At 45.9% G+C, this 22,934-nt stretch overlaps 1 protein-coding gene across 2 annotated transcripts in view; it reads right to left on the bottom strand.

The window, feature by feature from the left end:
- The window catches only part of cblb (Cbl proto-oncogene B, E3 ubiquitin protein ligase), a 171,279-nt gene that overhangs the window by 5,113 nt on the left and 143,232 nt on the right, over positions 1 to 22,934 (bottom strand). The window contains exon 16 of one of the 2 annotated variants that reach the window (XM_085364305.1): positions 12,357 to 12,470. In XM_085364305.1, coding sequence (XP_085220431.1) covers positions 12,357 to 12,470 — 114 coding nt within the window. Of the gene's footprint in view, positions 1 to 11,646; positions 12,471 to 22,934 lie in introns of those variants that run through there. The other variant, XM_085364306.1, reaches the window with a different exon arrangement.

Here is a 22,934-nt window from a genome sequence, read left to right as displayed (position 1 = left end):
TTTAATAAATGACAAATTAAAAAAGCATGAACGCCTGTGGAGACGGCTTATGGTTGAGAAATGAACATTCAATGCACGGGCGACAGATCTGGTTGACATTCCTGCTGTCAGCATGCCAATTGCACGCTCCCTCATTGCTTGTGGCATCTGTGGCATTTTGCTGTGAGACAAAACTGCACATTCCAGGGTGGCCTTTTGTTGTGGGCAGTCTGAGGTACACCTGTGCACTACTCATGATGTCAGATCAGCATCCTGATGTGGCACACCTGTGAGGTGGGATGGATTATCTCAATATAGCAGATGTGCCCACTACCACACATTTGGACTGATTTGTGACCACTGTTTGGGAGGGATGGTTATATTGTGTATCTGGAATGAATTTTAGGTCTCTACGTCCATCCCATGGGGAATGGGAGCAGTAACAAAGGTGTTGCGTTTATATTTTTGTTGAGTGTGTATATATATATATATATAGATGGATGGATGGATGGATGGATGGATGGATGGATGGATGGATATAGATATATATACATGTATGTGTAACAGCAGGGTGCAAGATACTAGCAGCCAAGGCATACATGGAACGGCATAACCAGGTGACCAGCATAGTGTACAAGAACATCTGTGCTGAGTATAACCTGGACGTCCCAAGGTCAAAATGGAAGAGGCCCCCAAGGGCGAAGAATGTCCGAGCTAAGATCCTGTGGGACTTCCAAATACAGACAGACAAAATGGTGGTGGCTAACCAACCGGACATAGTGGTGGTAAACAGAAGAAGACGGCCATAGTGATCGATGTAGCGGTCCCGAATGACAGCAACATCAGGAAGAAGGAACACAAGAAGCTTGAGAAATACCAAGGGCTCTGAGAAGAGCTCGGGAAGATGTGGAGGGTGAAGGTGACGGTGGTCCCAGTGGTAATCGGAGCACTAGGTGCAGTGACTCCCAAGCTAGGCGAGTGGCTCCAGCAGATCCCGGGAACATACATAACATTGGAGATCTCTGTCCAGAAGAGCGCAGTCCTAGGAGCAGCTTAGATACTGCGCAGGACCCTCAAGCTTCCAGGCCTCTGGTAGAGGACCTGATCTTGAAGGACAGCTCACCCGCAGGGGCGAGTGGAAATGTACAGTGGGGCAAAAAAGTATTTAGTCAGCCACCGATTGTGCAAGTTCCCCCACCTAAAATGATGACAGAGGTCAGTAATTTGCACCAGAGGTACACTTCAACTGTGAGAGACAGAATGTGAAAAAAAAAATCCATGAATCCACATGGTAGGATTTGTAAAGAATTTATTCGTAAATCAGGGTGGAAAATAAGTATTTGGTCAATAACAAAAATACAACTCAATACTTTGTAACATAACCTTTGTTGGCAATAACAGAGGTCAAAGGTTTACTATAGGTCTTTACCAGGTTTGCACACACAGTAGCTGGTATTTTGGCCCATTCCTCCATGCAGATCTTCTCGAGAGCAGTGATGTTTTGGGGCTGTCGCCGAGCAACACGGACTTTCAACTCCCGCCACAGATTTTCTATGGGGTTGAGGTCTGGAGACTGGCTAGGCCACTCCAGGACTTTCAAATGCTTCTTATGGAGCCACTCCTTTGTTGCCCGGGCGGTGTGTTTTGGATCATTGTCATGTTGGAAGACCCAGCCTCGTTTCATCTTCAAAGTTCTCACTGATGGAAGGAGGTTTTGGCTCAAAATCTCACGATACATGGCCCCATTCATTCTGTCCTTAACACGGATCAGTCGTCCTGTCCCCTTGGCAGAAAAACAGCCCCATAGCATGATGTTTCCACCCCCATGCTTCACAGTAGGTATGTTGTTCTTGGGATGCAACTCAGTATTCTTCTTCCTCCAAACACGACGAGTTGAGTTTATACCAAAAAGTTCTACTTTGGTTTCATCTGACCACATGACATTCACCCAATCCTCTGCTGTATCATCCATGTGCTCTCTGGCAAACTTCAGACGGGCCTGGACATGCACTGGCTTCAGCAGCGGAACACGTCTGGCACTGCGGGATTTGATTCCCTGCCGTTGTAGTGTGTTACTGATGGTGACCTTTGTTACTTTGGTCCCAGCTCTCTGCAGGTCATTCACCAGGTCCCCCCGTGTGGTTCTGAGATCTTTGCTCACCATTCTCATGATCATTTTGACCCCACGGGATGAGATCTTGCGTGGAGCCCCAGATCGAGGGAGATTATCAGTGGTCTTGTATGTCTTCCATTTTCTGATGATTGCTCCCACAGTTGATTTTTTCACACCAAGCTGCTTGCCTATTGTAGATTCACTCTTCCCAGTCTGGTGCAGGTCTACAATACTTTTCCTGGTGTCCTTCAAAAGCTCTTTGGTCTTGGCCATGGCGGAGTTTGGAGTCTGACTGTTTGAGGCTGTGGACAGGTGTCTTTTATACAGATGATGAGTTCAAACAGGTGCCATTCATACAGGTAACGAGTGGGGGACAGAAAAGCTTCTTACAGAAGACGTTACAGGTCTGTGAGAGCCAGAGATTTTCCTTGTTTGAGGTGACCAAATACTTATTTTCCACCCTAATTTACGAATAAATTCTTTACAAATCCTACCATGTGAATTCATGGATTTTTTTTTCACATTCTGTCTCTCACAGTTGAAGTGTACCTCTGGTGCAAATTACTGACCTCTGTCATCATTTTAGGTGGGGGAACTTGCACAATCGGTGGCTGACTAAATACTTTTTTGCCCCACTGTATTTTTTTTTATAGATATTGTGCGTGTGTGTTCGTTTCAGTGTATGTGTCTTTGTCACTTGAGAAGTCAAAATACGCCAGCTCCACCAGAGGCTGGTCACTACACCCCCAGGGCCCCAGGCTCCGGAGAACCACCCCCACGCCAAAGAAGCTACCCCCAATGAAGCAGATCAACAACCACGCCCGAACATCCAGCCACACGCCCTGGAACCAAAGGCAGGGCCACATCCTGGGGAACTGCAGCAATGTCCCAAAGGGACAGCGAGCTTCAAACACTGGGCTGTGCCCAGCCGTGCCCACACACACACACCCAGGCCATTCACTCACTCACACATACCCATCCATTCATGACACAAAGACATACACATGCTTCCTGCTCATAATCAGATCATACCATAGCAGGGAGCTTATTAAATTGGCTCCAATAATTAGGGTACCACACTTAACTTCACAGAATAAAATTGTGTAATTAAATATCGTGTTTGTGGGTTTTTCCCATATTACTAACATGCCAATTTGTTTGTTGTGATTTATTATCAGCCAGACTCATATTTGCTTTAAATGACAAATTTATTTAAGACGGAGTGATTTATCTAAGTCTGGGATGGTACGTGTTAACGGCCGCTCATAGATCCTACCTGCCGGATCTTCTTTTCATTGATATCGCTGTTATGACTGATGAAGCCGAGCTGGTGAGTTTCTTTGTTAACCAAGTAACGTGTTAAAGCTATAAATATGACTATTACTAAACTGTACTGTCATTAATAGTGTTGCTTTGTTAATGTTGTATGGTTGTTTTATTTTGTGTCTTTCAGTTGATTACCTGGCTTCTGTAAAGGCACGGTTACTGTACTGGTGTTAGTTTATGGTTGTGGAATAAACTTATAAAAGGCAGCAATCAGATGTCCGAGCCTGAGTACGACACAGTTTCATCAGTTAAAACACACCCTTACGGTGGGAGTTTACTAAATTAAAGGTAGTTAGCTTAGTAAAAACCGTAAAGTAATCAACACTTAGCCACCCCCCGCGACGGAGAAGTGCAGGAGGGTCTGTGTCGACTACGGAGAATCCAGCAATTAGACGGAGCCCGGCCGATCGTCACGGCCGATCGATGTGACTTCGTTCTCAAAACACCGTCAAGCCCTCTGTGGAGCAGGGAAATTATTTTACTGCTATTGTTAAATAATCATCATTATTACCATTGCATTAATAATATAATCTGCAGTATGATCATTGCTTTAACAATGTAACAGATAGCTTTAAGATGGCCTTAAGATGTTTATGATGATGTTAATTTTGTATTTCAGATGCAGTTATAACTATTGTGTACACAATGCATATCTGTGCTTATTTGAGTTGATGTTCAGGTTCTTTAAAGGTCTTAAGCTTCACTGACGTGACTGTTCAGGTGATACATGCTGAGGGAAAACTAGAACATAGAAGGAATTGCAATACATGCTTACAAAACACTTATATATATCAGGTCATTTCATATTAAGGTTTTAGTAGAGGTTCTTGGTTAAAACATTTATTTAGTAGAAGACATACACATAGTCTCAGTGAGCCTCTGGTCTAGTGAAAGGTCAGAAGTGCAACAGGTGAAGAGGTGACACAAAGAGCATGTGAGGTCAACACACACACACATGAGTTAGATTTATTTAGAGGAGAGATTAGTCATGTCTCGGTAAAAGAGGAACCGTCCTCGTTGTCTCGGCAAGAAAGAGGAACAATTCACTTTAAGACAAGAACGGAAAGTACCAGCCATGAAAATAGAAGATGATCTTCTGGGTTAAAAGTCATTGTGGTGTTGATCTGATCTATGTATAAAATGTATCTGTGACGCATGAAGGGGCGTCAGTAAATCAAACCCTGATGCTATAAAATATCTGTTCATGCTTTGATTAAGTTGAAGACTACTTGCTGTCTGCGTACAGAGTGTCTTCCCACACGTGTGTAGTCATTAAAATCATTGTTTGACCAAGAGCTTCTGGACCATGGGTGGTTTGTACTCTCCTTCCTCAATTTTGAACCTTAACACCTCGTACGTGAGAGACTGTGTGTGGATTTCTTTGCTGGAACTAATAGGGCACTGGCATAGGATAAGCCAGCCGCCGAAAACGAACTTTTAATTCAGTTACTAGCCGCTAAGCGACCAGAAGTGGGTCGCCGCCATCTTTGCTGAGGGCATAGGAATAACGCCGGTAAAAACGAACAAAAAAGTCAGTATGGCATGCCGAGAAGAATTAAAGAAAAGGCGGTCCTCTGCGCAAGCAGTTTTTACTAGGAAAGCCAATTCCATTGCCTTTAACATTGACATTCTGACTGAACATGACCTCATGTCTGAAAGTAGGACACTCAAAGACAGTTATAGTGAGGTTTGTGATAGCAGTTTTGATTACATTGCTGCTATGGAAGAAGAAGATGCAAGTGGGCTTGCAGCAGAAATAGCTGGAGTGGAGAAGAAGCTACAGGACTGCCGCTCAAAATACCAGACCACAGAAATGAAGCTAAAGGAAGCGTCATGGTCTCGTTGTGCATCAGGTCAGTTTGACAGTCTAAGAGTTGACCTAAAAGATGCGATTAGCCAGGTGGAAGCGCTCAAAACGGGTCAAATAAAACAGGATCAGTTTGATTCAATGCTCCCTGCTGTGGAAGGCAGAGAGGAAGCTCTGAGTGAGTTTGTGCATAAGTGGGATCGTTATGTTCCAGAGAAAGAAGTGAACGTTATGCGAGCTTGTCTCAAAGAGCTCAAGGAAAGGAGGAGAGTGGCTATGGTGGTGCTGGCTACCACCCTAGATGGGAGAAGGAGATCTGGGTGTGGCGACCTCAGGAGCAGGACTAGCAGTGAAGGTGAAGGCAGTGATGAAGGTGGCACTGACGGTGGAGTGACGACCAGCACTAGCAAGCCCAGTGGGCCCGCTGCGACCGGTGGAGATGATGCCCAACGCGTGCCAGTGGTGCGCTAGATGCTGACGTGCACCCTGCTGCATGCCAAAGTGCCGCAGTGGGCAGTAGTAACCAGGTTATTGATGAAGGTGGCCCCGATGGAGCACGAACTACAAGTCCTTCCATTGCAGCCCTTCAAGCGCCACCACAGGGACCACTATCCCAGGGTCTGGGGAGTCCTGTGTTTAACCCTGGCCCCTCAGGCACGCCACAGCAGCTTCGAGGAGTGCATGGTGTGAGACCCAATGGCGCTGGGGTAGGACAGAGCACGTCTACCGTCTCTCAAGGATCACTCGGAACAAGGATCGCACTCGCACCCCTGAGCCTACCAAAGTTCTTTGGGGACAGGAGAAGCTACTGGCGCTGGAAGAGTAACTGGGGGACCCTCCAAGCGTTGGCGGAACCCACAGGTTCCCCGGAGTGCAGGCTCTTCCACCTGATGGACAGTATTGCTGATCCAGTAAAATGTGAACTTAGGCTGTCTCACTGCCGTACAGCGAGTGAGGTTTTCCGAGTTTTAGAGGACTGTTATGGTGACGTATCACAGATAGCAGATGACATTGTACTTGAGCTACAGGAGTTACCGGGCGTGCGCAACAACAAACCCAGAGAGGTTTTACAGTTGATCCAAACTGTAGAGAGGGCGCTGTTGGACTTAATAGACCTAGGTTGTGAAGATGCCATAAAAAAATCAGTTAGTGATCCGGTCACTTGAGAGTAAGCTGCCGGACAGTATGAAAGAAAGGTGGCTTTTGTACCGATGTGATCCTGTCAATGATGTCAGTCCACAGAACCGGTTTGATAAGCTATGGCAGTTCCTGAAAGATCAGAAGACAGTTCTGGTGCAACTGGAGCAGTTGCAATCCATCAGACAGTCTAATACTGCCAGGGCAGCCGATCCGAGCCCCCGCGAGAAACCAAAAGAGAGACCTGATCGGAGGATGGAGAGACGTTCGTTCACCAAGGCTACTGCGAGTGAGACGAGAGGTGAGCTGTCACAGAATCCTTGCTGTTTGTGTGGCGAAGAGGGTCACACAGGGCGCTTATACCGCTGTAAGGCATTTAAAAAGGCCAACCCGTCAGAGCGGAGAGTTTACGTGAAAAAGACAAAAGTGTGTCCCAGGTGTCTGGACTCCCATGGGAGTGATGACCCTTGTAGTAAAAACTTTCTGTGTCGTAATGAAGGATGCAGAAGGGGTGATGCCTCATCGGATCAGGAAAGATGCAGCTAGGCAAGGGACAAAAGGGGATAAAAGGAGAGAACCCCGAGGCCCGACGGAAGAGCAAGAGGCTGTGTTTGCTGGCCTAGGTCTGTCCCCGGAGCAGCTGGAGGCTGTTCGAAGGGCTTGCACAAACAAAGTAACTTCAAAGTTGTGGGCTGGCAGAGGCTCGGAAGATGAGAGTTGTCTGAAGGAGCTCCCGGTCCTCATGATGTTGTTGGACGTCACCACCAAGAGGGGAGACTGGATTGGAGCACTCATCGATTTAGCCTCTGACACGAATTATATCACCCACGAGGCAGCGGAGAGGCTTGGTCTGCCTGGTGAACCAATCACCTTAGTTGTTCATGGTGTTGGTGGCATGGAGGCAAAAGTAGAGACAAAGAGATACCTGGTGAGCATAAAAGTAGCCACAAAGAAGGGAACATGGCGACTCCATGAGATGGTTTGCTATGGATTAGAAGAGATTGCCAATGTGGGTCACGTCGTGGACTCGGAGCGCCTGGATAAGTTTTTCCCAGGCTCCGTCGAACCCGGGGAACTGATCCGCCCGGAAAAGATTGAGCTACTCATCAGCACCCGGGAGGGTCGTCTAGCCCCCCAGAGAATGATGAGGTGCGGTGACTTGGTTCTGTGGGATGGTCCGTTGGGGAAAACCATCAGTGGCGCACACCCAGATCTGTTTGAAGATGTGGAGGTGACTGCACGACTCTCATCGACCCATTTGGCATGCTCCATGAGGGCGGAGTCTCAGAGAGTTGTGGCCCTCCATAACTGCTGCCCAAAACCAAAGAACAGCGTAGAAGTCGGTACCACGGCTACATCCAACACTGAGATCATCAAATGGCTGCAGTGGGACAGTATTGGTGCCGCCTGTGATCCCATGTGTGGCGGGTGCCGCTGCGGGAAGTGCGCCCCTGGAGGGAAAGAAATGTCACTTGCTGATGAAAGAGAGTTGGAGATCATCAGAGGGGGTCTAACCTTCAAGCTGAGTGACAATCATAGTGACAAGCCCCATTGGGATGCTAAATATCCCTGGAAAGAGGACCCTGCGACCCTACCTAACAACCGCAAAGCTGTGGAGGCGACTTTCCTGAAGTCAGAAAAGCGCCTCGAGAAAGATCCATTATGGAAGGCAGCTTATGCTAAGCAGGTGTGTGACATGCTGGCTAGGGGGGCCGCTATCCAGCTTTCCCGGACGGTGTTGGACGAGTGGAAAGGAGCCGTGTGGTGGATAAACCATTTGATGGCGCCCAACCCACACTCCAACACCACGCCAGTGAGGCTCGTTTGGGACAGCAGCCAGGTGTACAGAGGTGTTAGTTTGAACAGCATCTTGATGAAAGGCCCAGATGTCCTGAATCCCATTAGGGCAGTGCTGCTCCATTTCCGGGAGGGAGAGCATGCAGCAATAGGGGATGTCTCCAAAATGTATAACTCTGTATGGCTGGAGGATCAAGAGGTGCACGTTCACCGCTTCTTGTGGAGGCATTCCCTGGAGGAGGACATCAAGGATTATGCTGTGGTGCGTGTGAACATGGGTGACAAGCCTGCAGGTTGTATCGCTCAGGTTGCCATGCGAGAGACTGCCCTTCTGCCACAGTTTGTCAACAGAGTGGAAGAAAGACGTGTCATTGAAGAGGATACTTACGTGGATGACATCCTTGTGTCCCACAACGACCCTGAGAGACTGAGCGAGATCCTTGAGGGGGTTGAAACCATTCTCAAGCATGGTGGGTTTTACCTCAAACCTTGGGTGCGGTCTGGCTTTAGTGGGAGGCAAGGTGCTGTTCCTGCCGAACCAGAAACCATCATGTTGCCCAACCAGCTGCGGACCGAGGACAACAAGGCCTTGGGTGTGGGTTATCTCATGGAAGAAGACAAGCTCTTCCTCATGGTGGCTATTAACTTCTCCGCAAGAAAGAAAAAGATGCGTACTCAAGTAGACCTCGCTGAAGAGAACATAGGGGAGAAGACGCCAAATCCCCTCACCTGCCGTATGCTTCTAAGTCAGGTAGCAGGGCTCTATGACCCCCTTGGTCTGGCGACGCCCCTGAAGCAGAAAGGTGTTATTCTTGTCAGAAGAGCCTTTCAGGAGGCCGGGATACTGACTAAGGATACGTGGGATAAGCCGCTGTCTAGTGAACTACGTGGGAGAGCGATCAAGCTCTTTGAGGAGTACGCGCGGCTGAGTACCATCACCTTTCCCAGGAGTATTACACCATCCGGCTGGGTGGGTAAACCCTGGGGGATCACGTTCTCTGATGGAAGTTGTGACTCATACGGAGCGGTCCTCTACCTGCGCTGGGAAACATCTGGAGGGGTTAAGACCCGGCTCGTGGAGTCCAAGGCCAAATTGAAGGCCAAATTGACTCCAATCGAACAAAAGGGAGATGCTGTCAAGGCAGAGATTTGTGGAGCTGTTTTTGCCACTCGCCTGAAAGGTTACTTTCTGAAGTACAGTCGGTTGGAAATAGATCGTTGGTACCATTTTCTGGACAGTCAGACTGTGTTAGGTGCCATCCAACGGGAGAGTTACGGGTTCCAGACCTTCTTTGCCAATCGAGTGGGAGAGATACAGAAGGCTGGGCCTGTGACCGACTGGTGGTGGCTTCCTGGCCAGTTCAACGTGGCTGACCTGGTCACAAGAGGATGTTCCCCTGAGCAGCTTGGTGAGGACTCTTCATGGCAGACCGGTCCCATGTTCCTAACCAAGCCAGTAGAGGAATGGCCCATAAAGTCAGCTGCAGAGGTGGCCTCTGGGACTAGAGAAGTCGTCAGTCGACTCCAAAGAAAGGCTTTTTCAGCCATCTTAACAAGGTCGCAGCAAAGGGCGCAGACTACTCCAGATGGCTTTGATAGCGTCAAAGCCGTGGTCGGCGGCCGAGTAAGTCCGGAGCTCTTACCATTCAGCAACAAGGTTACATCTTTTGAGACTAAGGGGTCTCCTTCTGTTGCTTCTAATGTCTGCAGGATCAAGGAGTGCTGGGGTTCAGCCTTGATAAATCAAGTAGATCTTTCACGGTTCAATTCTCTAGCCAAGCTCTGTGGGGTCATAGCTTATGTCCACAGAGCCTTGCGCTTTTGGTTATCTGGCAGGGGTCGGACTGCTGTAGGATTAAAGTGGGAGGCGGTGCCCGCGGCTCAAGAGCGGGTAGAGGCATTTCAGGACTTATGCCTTGCCGCTCAAGCAGGTGTGAGTTTCCCTACGACGACGCTCAACCGCCTGGTTGTGCGCAAGGATAAAACAACGGGGCTCTTGATGTGCTATGGCCGGATTCAATCCGTTGAGGAGGAGAGGTCCGGGGTCCCTTTGATCCCCTACAAGTGTCGGTTAAGCTCTCTGCTCGCTGAGGACGCCCATCGTGTCAACCACGAAGGTGTTTCTGCCACCCTTCTTCGGATGAGGAAGAGGGGCTGGGTAGTTCAAGGTCCCAGGATCGTACGGAAGGTGATTGATTCGTGCGTAAGTTGCAGAAAGTGCAGGGCCAAGCTATGCACTCAGGTGATGAGTGATCTTCCTCCCGTACGCACTACGCCAGCAGCCCCTTTTGAGTACACTACTTTGGACTTGTTTGGTCCATATTTTGTCAGAGACTCAGTAAGACGACGAGTGAAGAAGAAAGTTTGGGGCGTGGTTTTTAGCTGTATGGCCTCAAGAGCCGTTCATGCAGACATAGTTGAAGATCTGTCAACTGAGGGCTTCCTGAAGGCATACCAGCGGTTTACTGCCCTGAGGGGTCACCCCAAGAAACTCTGGTCTGACCAGGGGACCAATTTCGTGGGAGCTAAACCTGCGCTGAAGGAGCTCTATGATTTCCTTGCGAGTATCGACAAAGAAGAGATCCAAAGAAAGGCAGCCGTAGTTGGGTCTGACTGGATGTGGGAGTTTAGTCCAGTGGACTCCCCACACCGGAATGGAGCAGCAGAGGCAGCTGTTCGCGTGTTGAAAAGGGCGTTGAGTAACGTTGGTGAGGAGGGAAACTTGACTGCTCTGGAATTCCAAACCCTCCTCTATTTGGCGGCCAACCTCACCAATGAGAGGCCTATCGGGGCCAGAGCTCAAATTCAGGAAGAAATTGTAGATGTGTTGACACCAAACTCTTTGTTGTTGGGTCGGGCAGGGCCCAGGGGCGACAACATGGGTTTTGAGTTCCCTGCCTACCCATTCAGTCGTCTACGTGCAGTCCAGGTGGAAGTGGACAAGTTTTGGAGACGCTGGAGTCAGTTGGCCGGGCCGCACCTGTTTGTTCGGCAAAAATGGCATGCCCCGGTGAGAAATGTTTCTGTTGGGGACCTTGTCTGGGTGGCAGATCAGAACGCACTTAGGGGTCGTTTCAAGCTGGGCCGCGTGGAAGAGGCAGATCCGGATCACCTAGGTGTTGTTCGAGATGTCAAAGTAAGGATTTGTTGTAGTCGTCCCATCAACTGGTCTCAGGCAAGGAAGGACAGGGAACCATGTCATTCCACCATTCTCCACAGGGACGTTTGTCAGGTAAAGTTCAAATAGAGGTGGTTAAAATCATAACTGCCAGTGGTGTTACTGCCAGTAGAGGAGCAAGAGGAACGTGGTTCATCCCCCTGAGTACCCAAGAAATACTTGCAGATTGGGGACTCTTGGGTGTGGGGACCAGGCCCAACCTGTTTAAAACACTGTTATAAGACTTTTTGTTTTCTATATTGGTGTTTATTGCTACTGGTTATTGTGGCACGTAGCCCAAGTGGGAGGTGTGGGTTTTTCCCATATTACTAACATGCCAATTTGTTTGTTGTGATTAATAAATCAGCCAGACTCATATTTGCTTTAAATGACAAATTTATTTAAGACGGAGTGATTTATCTAAGTCTGGGATGGTACGTGTTAACGGCCGCTCATAGATCCTACCTGCCGGATCTTCTTTTCATTGATATCGCTGTTATGACTGATGAAGCCGAGCTGGTGAGTTTCTTTGTTAACCAAGTAACGTGTTAAAGCTATAAATATGACTATTAAACTGTACTGTCATTAATAGTGTTGCTTTGTTAATGTTGTATGGTTGTTTTATTTTGTGTCTTTCAGTTGATTACCTGGCTTCTGTAAAGGCACGGTTACTGTACTGGTGTTAGTTTATGGTTGTGGAATAAACTTATAAAAGGCAGCAATCAGATGTCCGAGCCTGAGTACGACACAGTTTCATCAGTTAAAACACACCCTTACGGTGGGAGTTTACTAAATTAAAGGTAGTTAGCTTAGTAAAAACCGTACAGTGTTATATAGTAATCATTTGTGTTTACTGAACAAAAACAATGAGTTATACAACATTTTTCAAAGGGCACTTATAGTTAGCACAGCAAACGGCACAGACGCATTGTCATGTCTGCAGGAGGAACACAGACAGGACAGGCAGCATGAAACAGCTGACATGCACAGGAAGCTATGGCTGAGTGAGAGAAGGTACATGCACTGTTAGGGAGGGCTACCTGGTTGGGGAAGTAGAAAGTCATAGTCAGATGGTGTCTTTTGGATGTTGAAGGGGCAGAGGGTAGTATGTGCTGCCCCCGAGACTAACCCACCGATGGATTCTGAACATCCACCTGTGGAAGCAAAGAAACGTTCAAACAGCCAGTCTGACACAATATTGCATCTTTTCTTTCTAAATTAATTTATATTTTTTTAAGTTTTATTGAATAAGGTATGGTAAGACATGTCATTTAGTTAGGATCTAGATTTTTTATTTTACTGTTCATGAAGCAAGTTAATGGATTGTTCCAAAGCAATATATGCTATTGCTGTTGGTCATTTTGTTTATTATTGGTGTGAATGCTGATTCAGTGAAATACTAAGAACACAAAGAATAAAATTATTAATCTTGTTTTGAGAATGTCTTTTGTTTCTTATTTAGTTTATAAATAATAAAATTTGTTACTTTACATGCATATCACCAACAAACTGTTTGAGATGACACTGTTATCTTACAACCATTTTTAGTAATAATTCCCACACTTAAACTTTTGTTGTTCAAACTTTAACACACAGTCAAGAAAATTGTGCAGTGGTTAACACTGCTACTTCACAGCAAGAAGGTCCTGGGTTTGACTCCACCATCTGACTTGGGCCTCTTCCTATGGGCTCTCTTCCACAGTCCAAAGACATGCACTTAACTGAGTTAGGTTAATTGGTTGATTGATTCTAAATTATCAATAGTGAGAATGGTTGTTACCCTTGTGAAAGACTGGTGACCACAATAATCGTCCTCTCAAAGTGAGAAAGAAGTGATGCTGAAAGAAGCATTGATGGGCCAGTGTTGAGTTTATTTGACTTAATAAAGTACTTGGAACGAGTGTCTCAACACTTCTTTTAAGATATTTCTCACTTGTCTAAAGTCTAGATATTTTTTCTTATTCCAAGATATCTTGTGAAGTGTAATTATCTTACAGCACTGAGTGTTTCTTCTTCAATCACCTTTCTCACAATGTGTTTACACCTTACTAGTTATTAATCTCTGGCTCTCTTCCACAGCATGTCTTTTATCCTGTCTTTCTCCTCTCACAACAATGTGGGATTTAATGGTTGTTATTGTTATATATAAATCCTAGCTGTTACGATTTTCTTGCAATCATCAGTACTTTTCATAAAATGGAAGTAAATCATTATGTTTGTTATTTTTTCATGTCTCAGGTCAAACAGGATCTTATGTGACAATAGATAAAATGTGTTCGCTAAAATGAAATGGAGCTCTATAAATAGATATAAACAAATCGACATACAAATTATTGTAGCCTTTAATTTTTCCATTGGTGAGTTTTAAAATCTGTTTTTTGAGATGCTCCAGCTGTCAGTTCTTTCTTTTCCATACTGGGATTGTTTAAAAAGCAGACCACACCAATCTGGAAAGCAAGCTAAAATTACACTACACTAAATTATATACAGGGAGTGCAAAATTATTAGGCAAATGAGTATTTTGTCCACATCATCCTCTTCATGCATGTTGTCTTACTCCAAGCTGTATAGGCTCGAAAGCCTACTACCAATTAAGCATATTAGGTGATGTGCATCTCTGTAATGAGAAGGGGTGTGGTCTAATGACATCAACACCCTATATCAGGTGTGCATAATTATTAGGCAACGTCCTGTCCTTTGGCAAAATGGGTCAAAAGAAGGACTTGACAGGCTCAGAAAAGTCAAAAATAGTGAGATATCTTGCAGAGGGATGCAGCAGTCTCAAAATTGCAAAGCTTCTGAAACGTGATCATCGAACAATCAAGCGTTTCATTCAAAATAGTCAACAGGGTCGCAAGAAGCGTGTGGAAAAACCAAGGCGCCAAATAACTGCTCATGAACTGAGAAAAGTCAAGCGTGCAGCTGCCAAGATGCCACTTGCCACCAGTTTGGCCAAACATGATTTTCATGCAGGACAATGCTCCATCACACGCGTCCAAGTACTCCACAGCGTGGCTGGCAAGAAAGGGTATAAAAGAAGAAAAACTAATGACATGGCCTCCTTGTTCACCTGATCTGAACCCCATTGAGAACCTGTGGTCCATCATCAAATGTGAGATTTACAAGGAGGGAAAACAGTACACCTCTCTGAACAGTGTCTGGGAGGCTGTGGTTGCTGCTGCACGCAATGTTGATGGTGAACAGAACAAAACACTGACAGAATCCATGGATGGCAGGCTTTTGAGTGTCCTTGCAAAGAAAGGCGGCTATATTGGTCGCTGATTTGTTTTTGTTTTGTTTTTGAATGTCAGAAATGTATATTTGTGAATGTGGAGATGTTATATTGGTTTCACTGGTAAAAATAAATAATTGAAATGGGTATATATTTGTTTCTTGTTAAGTTGCCTAATAATTATGCACAGTAATAGTCACCTGCACACACAGATATCCCCCTAAAATAGCTAAAACTAAAAACAAACTAAAAACTATATATATATATATATATAACACCCAGCACGCCCCTGCGGGCGGTTTATCCTTCAAGCTCGGGTCCTCTACCAGAGGCCTGGGAGCTTGAGGGTCCTGCGCAGTATCTTAGCTGTTCCCAGGACTGCGCTCTTCTGGACAGAGATCTCCGATGTTATTCCCGGGATCTGCTGGAGCCACTCGCCTAGCTTGGGAGTCACCGCACCTAGTGCTCCGATTACCACGGGGACCACCGTTACCTTCACCCTCCACATCCTCTCGAGCTCTTCTCTGAGCCCTTGGTATTTCTCCAGCTTCTCGTGTTCCTTCTTCCTGATATTGCTGTCATTCGGAACCGCTACATCGATCACTACGGCCGTCTTCTTCTGTTTGTCTACCACCACTATGGTTAGCCACCACCATTTTGTCCGTCTGTATCTGGAAGTCCCACAGGATCTTAGCTCGGTCATTCTCCACCACCCTTGGGGGCATCTCCCATTTTGACCTCGGGACTTCCAGGTTATACTCGGCACAGATGTTCCTGTACACTATGCCGGCCACTTGGTTATGGCGTTCCATGTATGCCTTGCCTGCTAGCATCTTGCACCCTGCTGTTATGTGCTGGATTGTCTCTGGGGCATCTTTACACAGCCTGCACCTGGGGTCTTGCCTGGTGTGATAGACCCCAGCCTCTATGGATCTTGTGCTCAGAGCTTGGTCTTGTGCTGCCATGATTAGTGCCTCTGTGCTGTCTTTCAGTCCAGCTTTGTCCAGCCACTGGTAGGATTTCTGGATATCAGCCACCTCCTCTATCTGCCGGTGGTACATACCGTGCAGGGGCCTGTCCTTCCATGATGGTTCCTCGTCTCCCTCCTCTTTCTTGGGTTTTTGCTGCCTGAGGTATTCACTGAGCACTCGGTCAGTTGGGGCCATCTTCCCAATGTATTCTTGGATGTTCGTTGTCTCATCCTGGACTGTGGTGCTGACACTCACCAGTCCCCGGCCCCCTTCCTTCCGCTTAGCGTACAGCCTCAGGGTGCTGGACTTGGGGTGAAACCCTCCATGCATGGTAAGGAGCTTTCTTGTCTTTATGTCAGTGGCTTCTATCTCCTCCTTTGGCCAGCCTATTATCCCAGCAGGGTACCTGATCATGGGCAGGGCGTACGTGTTGATGGTCCGGATCTTGTTCTTACCATTCAGCTGACTCCTCAGGACTTGCCTGACCCTCTGCAGGTACTTGGTGGTTGCAGCTTTTCTAGCGGCCTCTTCATGGTTCTCATTCGCCTGCGGGATCCCCAGGTACTTGTAACTGTCCTCTATGTCTGCAATGTTGCCTTCTGGTAGTTCAATCCCCTCAGTTCTGACTACCTTCCCTCTCTTTGTTACCATCCGACTACACTTCTCCAGTCCGAATGACATTCCAATGTCATTACTGTATAGCCTGGTAGTGTGGATCAGTGAATCGATGTCTCGTTCACTCTTGGCATACAGTTTGATGTCATCCATGTACAGGAGGTGGCTGACAACTGCTTCGTTCCGTAGTCGGTATCCGTAGCCAGTCTTGTTAATGATCTCACTGAGGGGGTTCAGGCCTATGCAGAACAGCAGTGGGGACAGAGCATCTCCTTGGTAGATCCCACACTTGATGGTGACTTGTGCTATGGGCTTGGAGTTGGCCTCTAGTGTTGTACGCCACATCCCCATTGAGTTCCTGATGAAGGCTCTTAGGGTCCCATTGATCTTGTACAATTCTGGGCATTCCAGTATCCAGCTGTGGGGCATTGAGTCATAGGCCTTCTTGTAATCAATCCAGGCAGTGCACAGGTTGGTCAGTCTGGTCTTGCAGTCTCGGCTGACTGTTCTGTCTACCAGTAGCTGGTGTTTTGCGCCTCTGGTATTCTTGCCAATCCCTTTCTGTGTCCCGCTCATGTATTGACCCATGTGCCTGTTCATCTTAGCCGATATGATGCCTGACAGGAGCTTCCATGTAGTACTGAGGCAGGTTATTGGTCGGTAGTTGGAGGGGACCGGTCCCTTCTTGGGGTCCTTGGGGATCAGGACCGTCCGACCTTCGGTTAGCCATTCCGGGTGTCTCTCGTTAACTAGCAGCTGGTTCATTTGTGCTGCCAGACGCTCGTGGAGTGCAGTCAGCTTCTTTAGCCAGTAGGCGTGAACCATGTCGGGCCCTGGTGCTGTCCAACTCTTCATACTGGAGACCCTTTCTTGGATATCTGCCACTGTGATGGTTACTGGACCCTGTTCAGGGAGGTCGCTGTGGTCTGCCCTCAGATCCACTAGCCACTGAGCATTGCCGTTATGGGTTGCGTCCTTCTCCCATATGCTCTTCCAGTATTGCTCCGTCTCCAGCCTTGGTGGTGCTGTTCTCTTATTGTTCCCTTGCCACTGAGAGTACACCTTTGCTGGTTCTGTGGAGAACAGCTGGTTTATTCTCCTGCCTTCTATCTCTCTGGTGTACCTCCTCAAGCGGCTGGCCAAGGCTGTGAGTCTTTGCTTGGCAGTTTCCAAGGCCTCAGGTATGGACAGCTTGCTGTATTTCTTATGCACCTTCGTTGTCGCACCTTTCTGCAACTCCGTTAGTTGGCTAACCTCCCTCCGTGCTACTTTGATCTTGCCCTCTAGCCTCCTTCTCCATGGAGGGTACTGCCCCTTGTGGCTGTTCAACTTGTAGCCAAGCATCTCACTGATCACTGCTGCCGTATTGTAGATCAGCTTGTTAGTGTCGGTAATCGTGGTTGTAGGTATCGTCCGTAGTGTATATATATATATATATATATATATATATATATATATATATATATATATATATATATATATATATATATATATAAAACACCCAGCACGCCCCTGCGGGCGGTTTATCCTTCAAGCTCAGGTCCTCTACCAGAGGCCTGGGAGCTTGAGGGTCCTGCGCAGTATCTAAGCTGTTCCCAGGACTGCGCTCTTCTGGACAGAGATCTCCGATGTTATGCCCGGGATCTGCTGGAGCCACTCGCCTAGCTTGGGAGCCACCGCACCTAGTGCTCCGATTACCACGGGGACCACCGTTACCTTCACCCTCCACATCCTCTCGAGCTCTTCTCTGAGCCCTTGGTATTTCTCCAGCTAGATATAATCAGTCCATAAAACCTTAGAAAAATCAGTCTTGAGATATTTCTTGGCCCAGTCTTGACGTTTCAGCTTGTGTGTCTTGTTCAGTGGTGGTCGTCTTTCAGCTTTTCTTACCTTGGCCATATCTCTGAGTATTGCACACCTTGTGCTTTTGGGCACTCCAGTGATGTTCTGAAATATGGCCAAACTGGTGGCAAGTGGCATCTTGGCAGCTGCACGCTTGACTTTTCTCAGTTTATGGGCAGTTATTTTGCGCCTTGGTTTTTCCACACGCTTCTTGTGACCCTGTTGACTATTTTGAATGAAATGCTTGATTGTTCGATGATCACGTTTCAGAAGCTTTGCAATTTTGAGACTGCTGCATCCCTCTGCAAGATATCTCACTATTTTTGACTTTTCTGAGCCTGTCAAGTCCTTCTTTTGACCCATTTTGCCAAAGGAAAGGTAGTTGCCTAATAATTATGCACACCTGATATAGGGTGTTGATGTCATTAGACCACACCCCTTCTCATTACAGAGATGCACATCACCTAATATGCTTAATTGGTAGTAGGCTTTTGAGCCTATACAGCTTGGAGTAAGACAACATGCATGAAGAGGATGATGTGGACAAAATACTCATTTGCCTAATAATTCTGCACTCCCTGTACATATATATGTATATATATATATATACACACACACACACACACACACACACACACACACACACACACACACACACACATATATATATGATGAACCAAGCATTCCTTTAACATTAAATAGTAATGACTTCATGGATTTATTCACTAATCAAATTTTAACCATTGGAGAAAAAATTAATCATAATCATCTCACAGAAATAACGTACAGTTACTCTCAATATCATTGATGTTTATGTACCCTTTTTCGAGTTAACTTCAGTAATTACTTCTTCCAAACCAGAAGTTATTACTATTTTTAGACCCCATTCCTACTGCTCCTACTGTACTGCTCAAGAAGTCCTACTATTAATTAATGCTTCAATCTTAAATATGATGAACCTAGCTCTAATAATCGGCTATGTATCACAGGTAGGGCTGGGTATCGTCACTGATTTCTAGAATCGATTCGATTCCGATTCACAAGGTCCTGAATCGATTCGATCCATTTTGTATAATTTTAAGTTTAAATTTGTTCAGAAGCCAATTGAACGGCAGAAACTAGTTTTTCTTTTCGGAAGTAAGTAAAAGGAAAAAAAACATCGGCCGACAGCGCTGTAAATAACGGTAGTCTTGTGCGTAACAAGCAAGCGAATAATGCACAAACAGTGTTGGGGAGTAACGGAATACATGTACCGCCGTTACGTATTTAGAATACAAAATATGAGTAACTGTATTCCGTTACAGTTACCGTTTAAAAAGGTGGTATTCAGAATACAGTTACTTTGTTGAAATAAATGGATTACACTGCGGTACTTTCCTGTTTCATTTTGTCGCGGGTCAGGACTGTTTGGGTTTTGTTTGACAGCTACGTTCTTTCGTTCCAGGCGGCAGCGTTACGGTTGCCATGGTTACAGGGCGACGCTCTCTCTCTCTTTCTGCGACTGTGTGTTTCCTGGGTGAGAGAGCGCCTTTTCGTTGTTGTTGTTGTTGTGCTAAGCTAACAGGCAGAATGCTACAAGCATAGCTCTAAAGAATGTAGCATCATTGGCAGTATAGTCCGTGTTGCAGGGAGAATGCACTGGCTGTCCAATAAATGAGTGAACGACAGAGACATGAGTGGAAGTGGGTTCTTTGGCTAACCCGCCTGTTCTTATCGGGCAACCCTGCTGGGATTGCAGATGCATAGAGTCAGCACCTTATCATCCTGGCGTTCATGTTTCCAGAGGTCGAGTTCGTCTCTCTTAAAGTGACGTCTCCTTTGTTCAGTACTACTTCTTCCAACACGGTGCCACAGCAGCAAACCAGGAAGTAAGACAGCAGGTCATCTGATCACAGTCTGTGTGAGAGGTAAGTGACGGAAGTGAGAGGTAAGTGACGGAAGTGATGTTGTAGGTGACGTCAGACGCCGGAGATTTTGGCGGAGAAAAAGCAAATGGTAGCATAGAGTTTAACAAAGGTTTTCCAAGCTTCAGTATTACCAAATATACTAATCAATTGTCATATAACTAACAACATCTATTTTATCATCTCTAACACCCTGGAGGACAACGGGGAGAGTTTAGACGCTCTCCAAGATTACATCGACCGCTGTTTTCAAGATTTAGTAATGCATAAGGCCCAGAGTGCATCTTCCCCGGCCAAAATCGAGACGCCGTCATCGAAGAGAAGTCGCCAGGCAGACTCCCCCGGTACAACATCGCCTGCCGGCAAAGACATCGCAGAAATCCTGGAGTCCATCGACAAGCGATTGTCCAGTTTCGATGCGAGGCTGTCCCTGGTGGAGATCTTACACCGGGAATTTAAATCTCTGAGAGAATCCCTGGAATTCAGCCAGCGGCAGGTGGAAACGCTTGCCGCTGAAAATGCCACGCTACGGGAGTCGGTTAAATCTCTCACCGATAACGTGACCCAGCTAAACATTGAAAATAAAAAAATAAAAGAGTCCGTTATCGATTTACAAGCCCGTAGCATGAGAGATAATCTTGTGTTTTCTGGTATTCCAGAAACTGCCGGAGAGGACGCAGAGGCAACGGTGAAAAGCTTCATTAAAATCCACCTGAAGCTGCCGGAGGACACCGTAAAGAACATCGACTTCGATAGAGTACATCGCTTGGGGGGCGCGCGGTCGCGGACTGGGAGACCACGGCCTATTGTGGCCAAATTCAGCCAATTCAAACAAAAGGAACAGGTGAAGAGTCGCGGCAGAGAGCTGAAAGGAACGGACTTCAGCGTGAACGACCAGTTCCCCAAAGAGATCCTGGAACGACGCAAGGTCCTGTTCCCAGTTCGACGTAGCTTTATCCAGAAAGGCTCCCGTGCTGTCATCGCTGTGGACCGGCTCTACGTGGACGGACAGCTGTACCGCGACCCCGGCACCACACCGTGGTTATACTGACTGCACTCCAGATAAGAACCCGCTACACTCTTTTCTTATTCATTCACACTTTCTCCTTTAAAATGTGTTTAACCTAGTAATATCAGTAGGATGTCATAGCAGATATAACACCGTCACCCTCCGTCATTGCTTTAATTGGAATGTTTCCGTTTCGTCTCTTTTTTTTTGTTGTCGCTCACAGTTCATGTGGTTTCTATCTTTCTCTTGTCTTTCACTGCTGTGGTCACCTACTTCCCCACTCACCTACAAACAACACCCTCTATTTCTACATATTTTCACAACACGATCACGCAAACACATCAGCTCAACGGCAGCACATTCACAACAGCCTCACAGCACGCACAGACTTGCAGGACACATAAGCAAGCCACGCTTGTTCATATTAGTGAATATTCACACACATAGTCAGACTTATGGAGTCTCTCACCACACTTCTTTTTCTCTTTCTATTTACAAACAAGGGATGTTTCCATATTCTCTCCACCTGTCTAAACGAAACACCCAGCATACATCATTAAACATACACGCACAATTAAGGGCATGCTGAGGTTTGTCACATGGAATGTAAATGGAGCTGGCACCAGAGGAAAGAGGTTAAAAATATTTAACCAGCTTAAAAAACTACAGGCAGATGTTGTTTTATTACAAGAAACTCACAAACCTGTCACAGGTTTAAATGAACTTAAAACACCTGAGTTTCCTAACGTGTTTGCAGCCGGTTATAATTCTAGACAACGGGGAGTAGCAATTTTAATACATAAAAATGTTAATTTTACAGTACTCGATACAGTTATAGATCCAGAGGGTAGATTTCTAATTATTAAACTATCAATATTGAACAAAAAACTATGTATTGTTAGTATATATGGTCCAAATGTTGATGAACCCTCATTCTTCCACGGTTTTTTTAGTGCACTCTCTGAACACCTTGATTGCACACTCATTCTTGGCGGTGACCTCAACCTTGGACTAAATGAAGAAATGGATAGGCTCAACACAACAGGAACTCAGCGTAATTGGCAGTCCACAAATATAATCAAACAGTATATGAACGACTTTGGTCTTTGCGATGCATGGCGCTCTCTTCACCCCACCAGTAAGGAATATACTTTTTTCTCGCATGTTCATCACTCTTACTCTCGTCTGGATTATTTTTTGGTCAGCAGCTCACTGCTGTGTGACATTTCAGACACTGAGATTCATCCTATAGCTGTCAGCGATCATGCTCCTGTATCTTTAACACTAATGCACAAGAATAATACTACGCCAAGTAAAAACTGGAGATTTAATATATCACTACTTAAAGATGAAGACTTTATTAAATACTTTAAAAAGGAATGGACTTTATATTTAGACTTTAATGACACTCCCGGAATATCTGCTTCTGTTCTATGGGAAGCAGGGAAAGCTGTGATGAGAGGTAAAATAATTTCTTTCTCATCACACAAAAAGAAAGAAGAAAACAAAAATATTCAGGAATTAGAAAAAAACATCAAATCACTAGAAGAAGCCTACGCGTCCCACCAAGATCAGGAAACATTGAACAAAATATGCAAAACAAAACTAGAATTAAATGAAACTATTAATAAAAAAACACAATTCCTTATACAAAGACTTCGCTTGCAGAATTTTGAACACAGTAACAAATCAGGTCGATTTCTAGCTAACCAGCTAAAAATAAATAAAGAAAAAACAACTATATGTGCTGCTAAAGATTTATCGGGGAACACAATATATGATCCTGGAAGAATAAACAACATTTTTAGGGATTTCTATGAAACTTTATACTCACCACAAATAAACCCATCTAAAAATGAAATTGATCTGTTTCTTGACAACGTAACTCTTCCAAAATTACTAGACAGTCAAGCAATGGAATTGGATTCGCCACTGACGCCAAGTGAACTCCAGGAAGCCCTGATAAGTATGCCCAATAATAAGGCTCCAGGTCCAGACGGCTTCCCTGCAGAATTCTACAAAGAATTCTGGACAATTTTGGCACC

Source organism: Diplotaxodon limnothrissa, linkage group LG10 (assembly GCF_057381915.1).
Source record: "Diplotaxodon limnothrissa isolate DT_005_m linkage group LG10, D_limnothrissa_male_GT1.1, whole genome shotgun sequence".
NCBI classification, from domain to species: domain Eukaryota; kingdom Metazoa; phylum Chordata; class Actinopteri; order Cichliformes; family Cichlidae; genus Diplotaxodon; species Diplotaxodon limnothrissa.
This window is presented reverse-complemented; position numbering and strand designations above follow the sequence as displayed.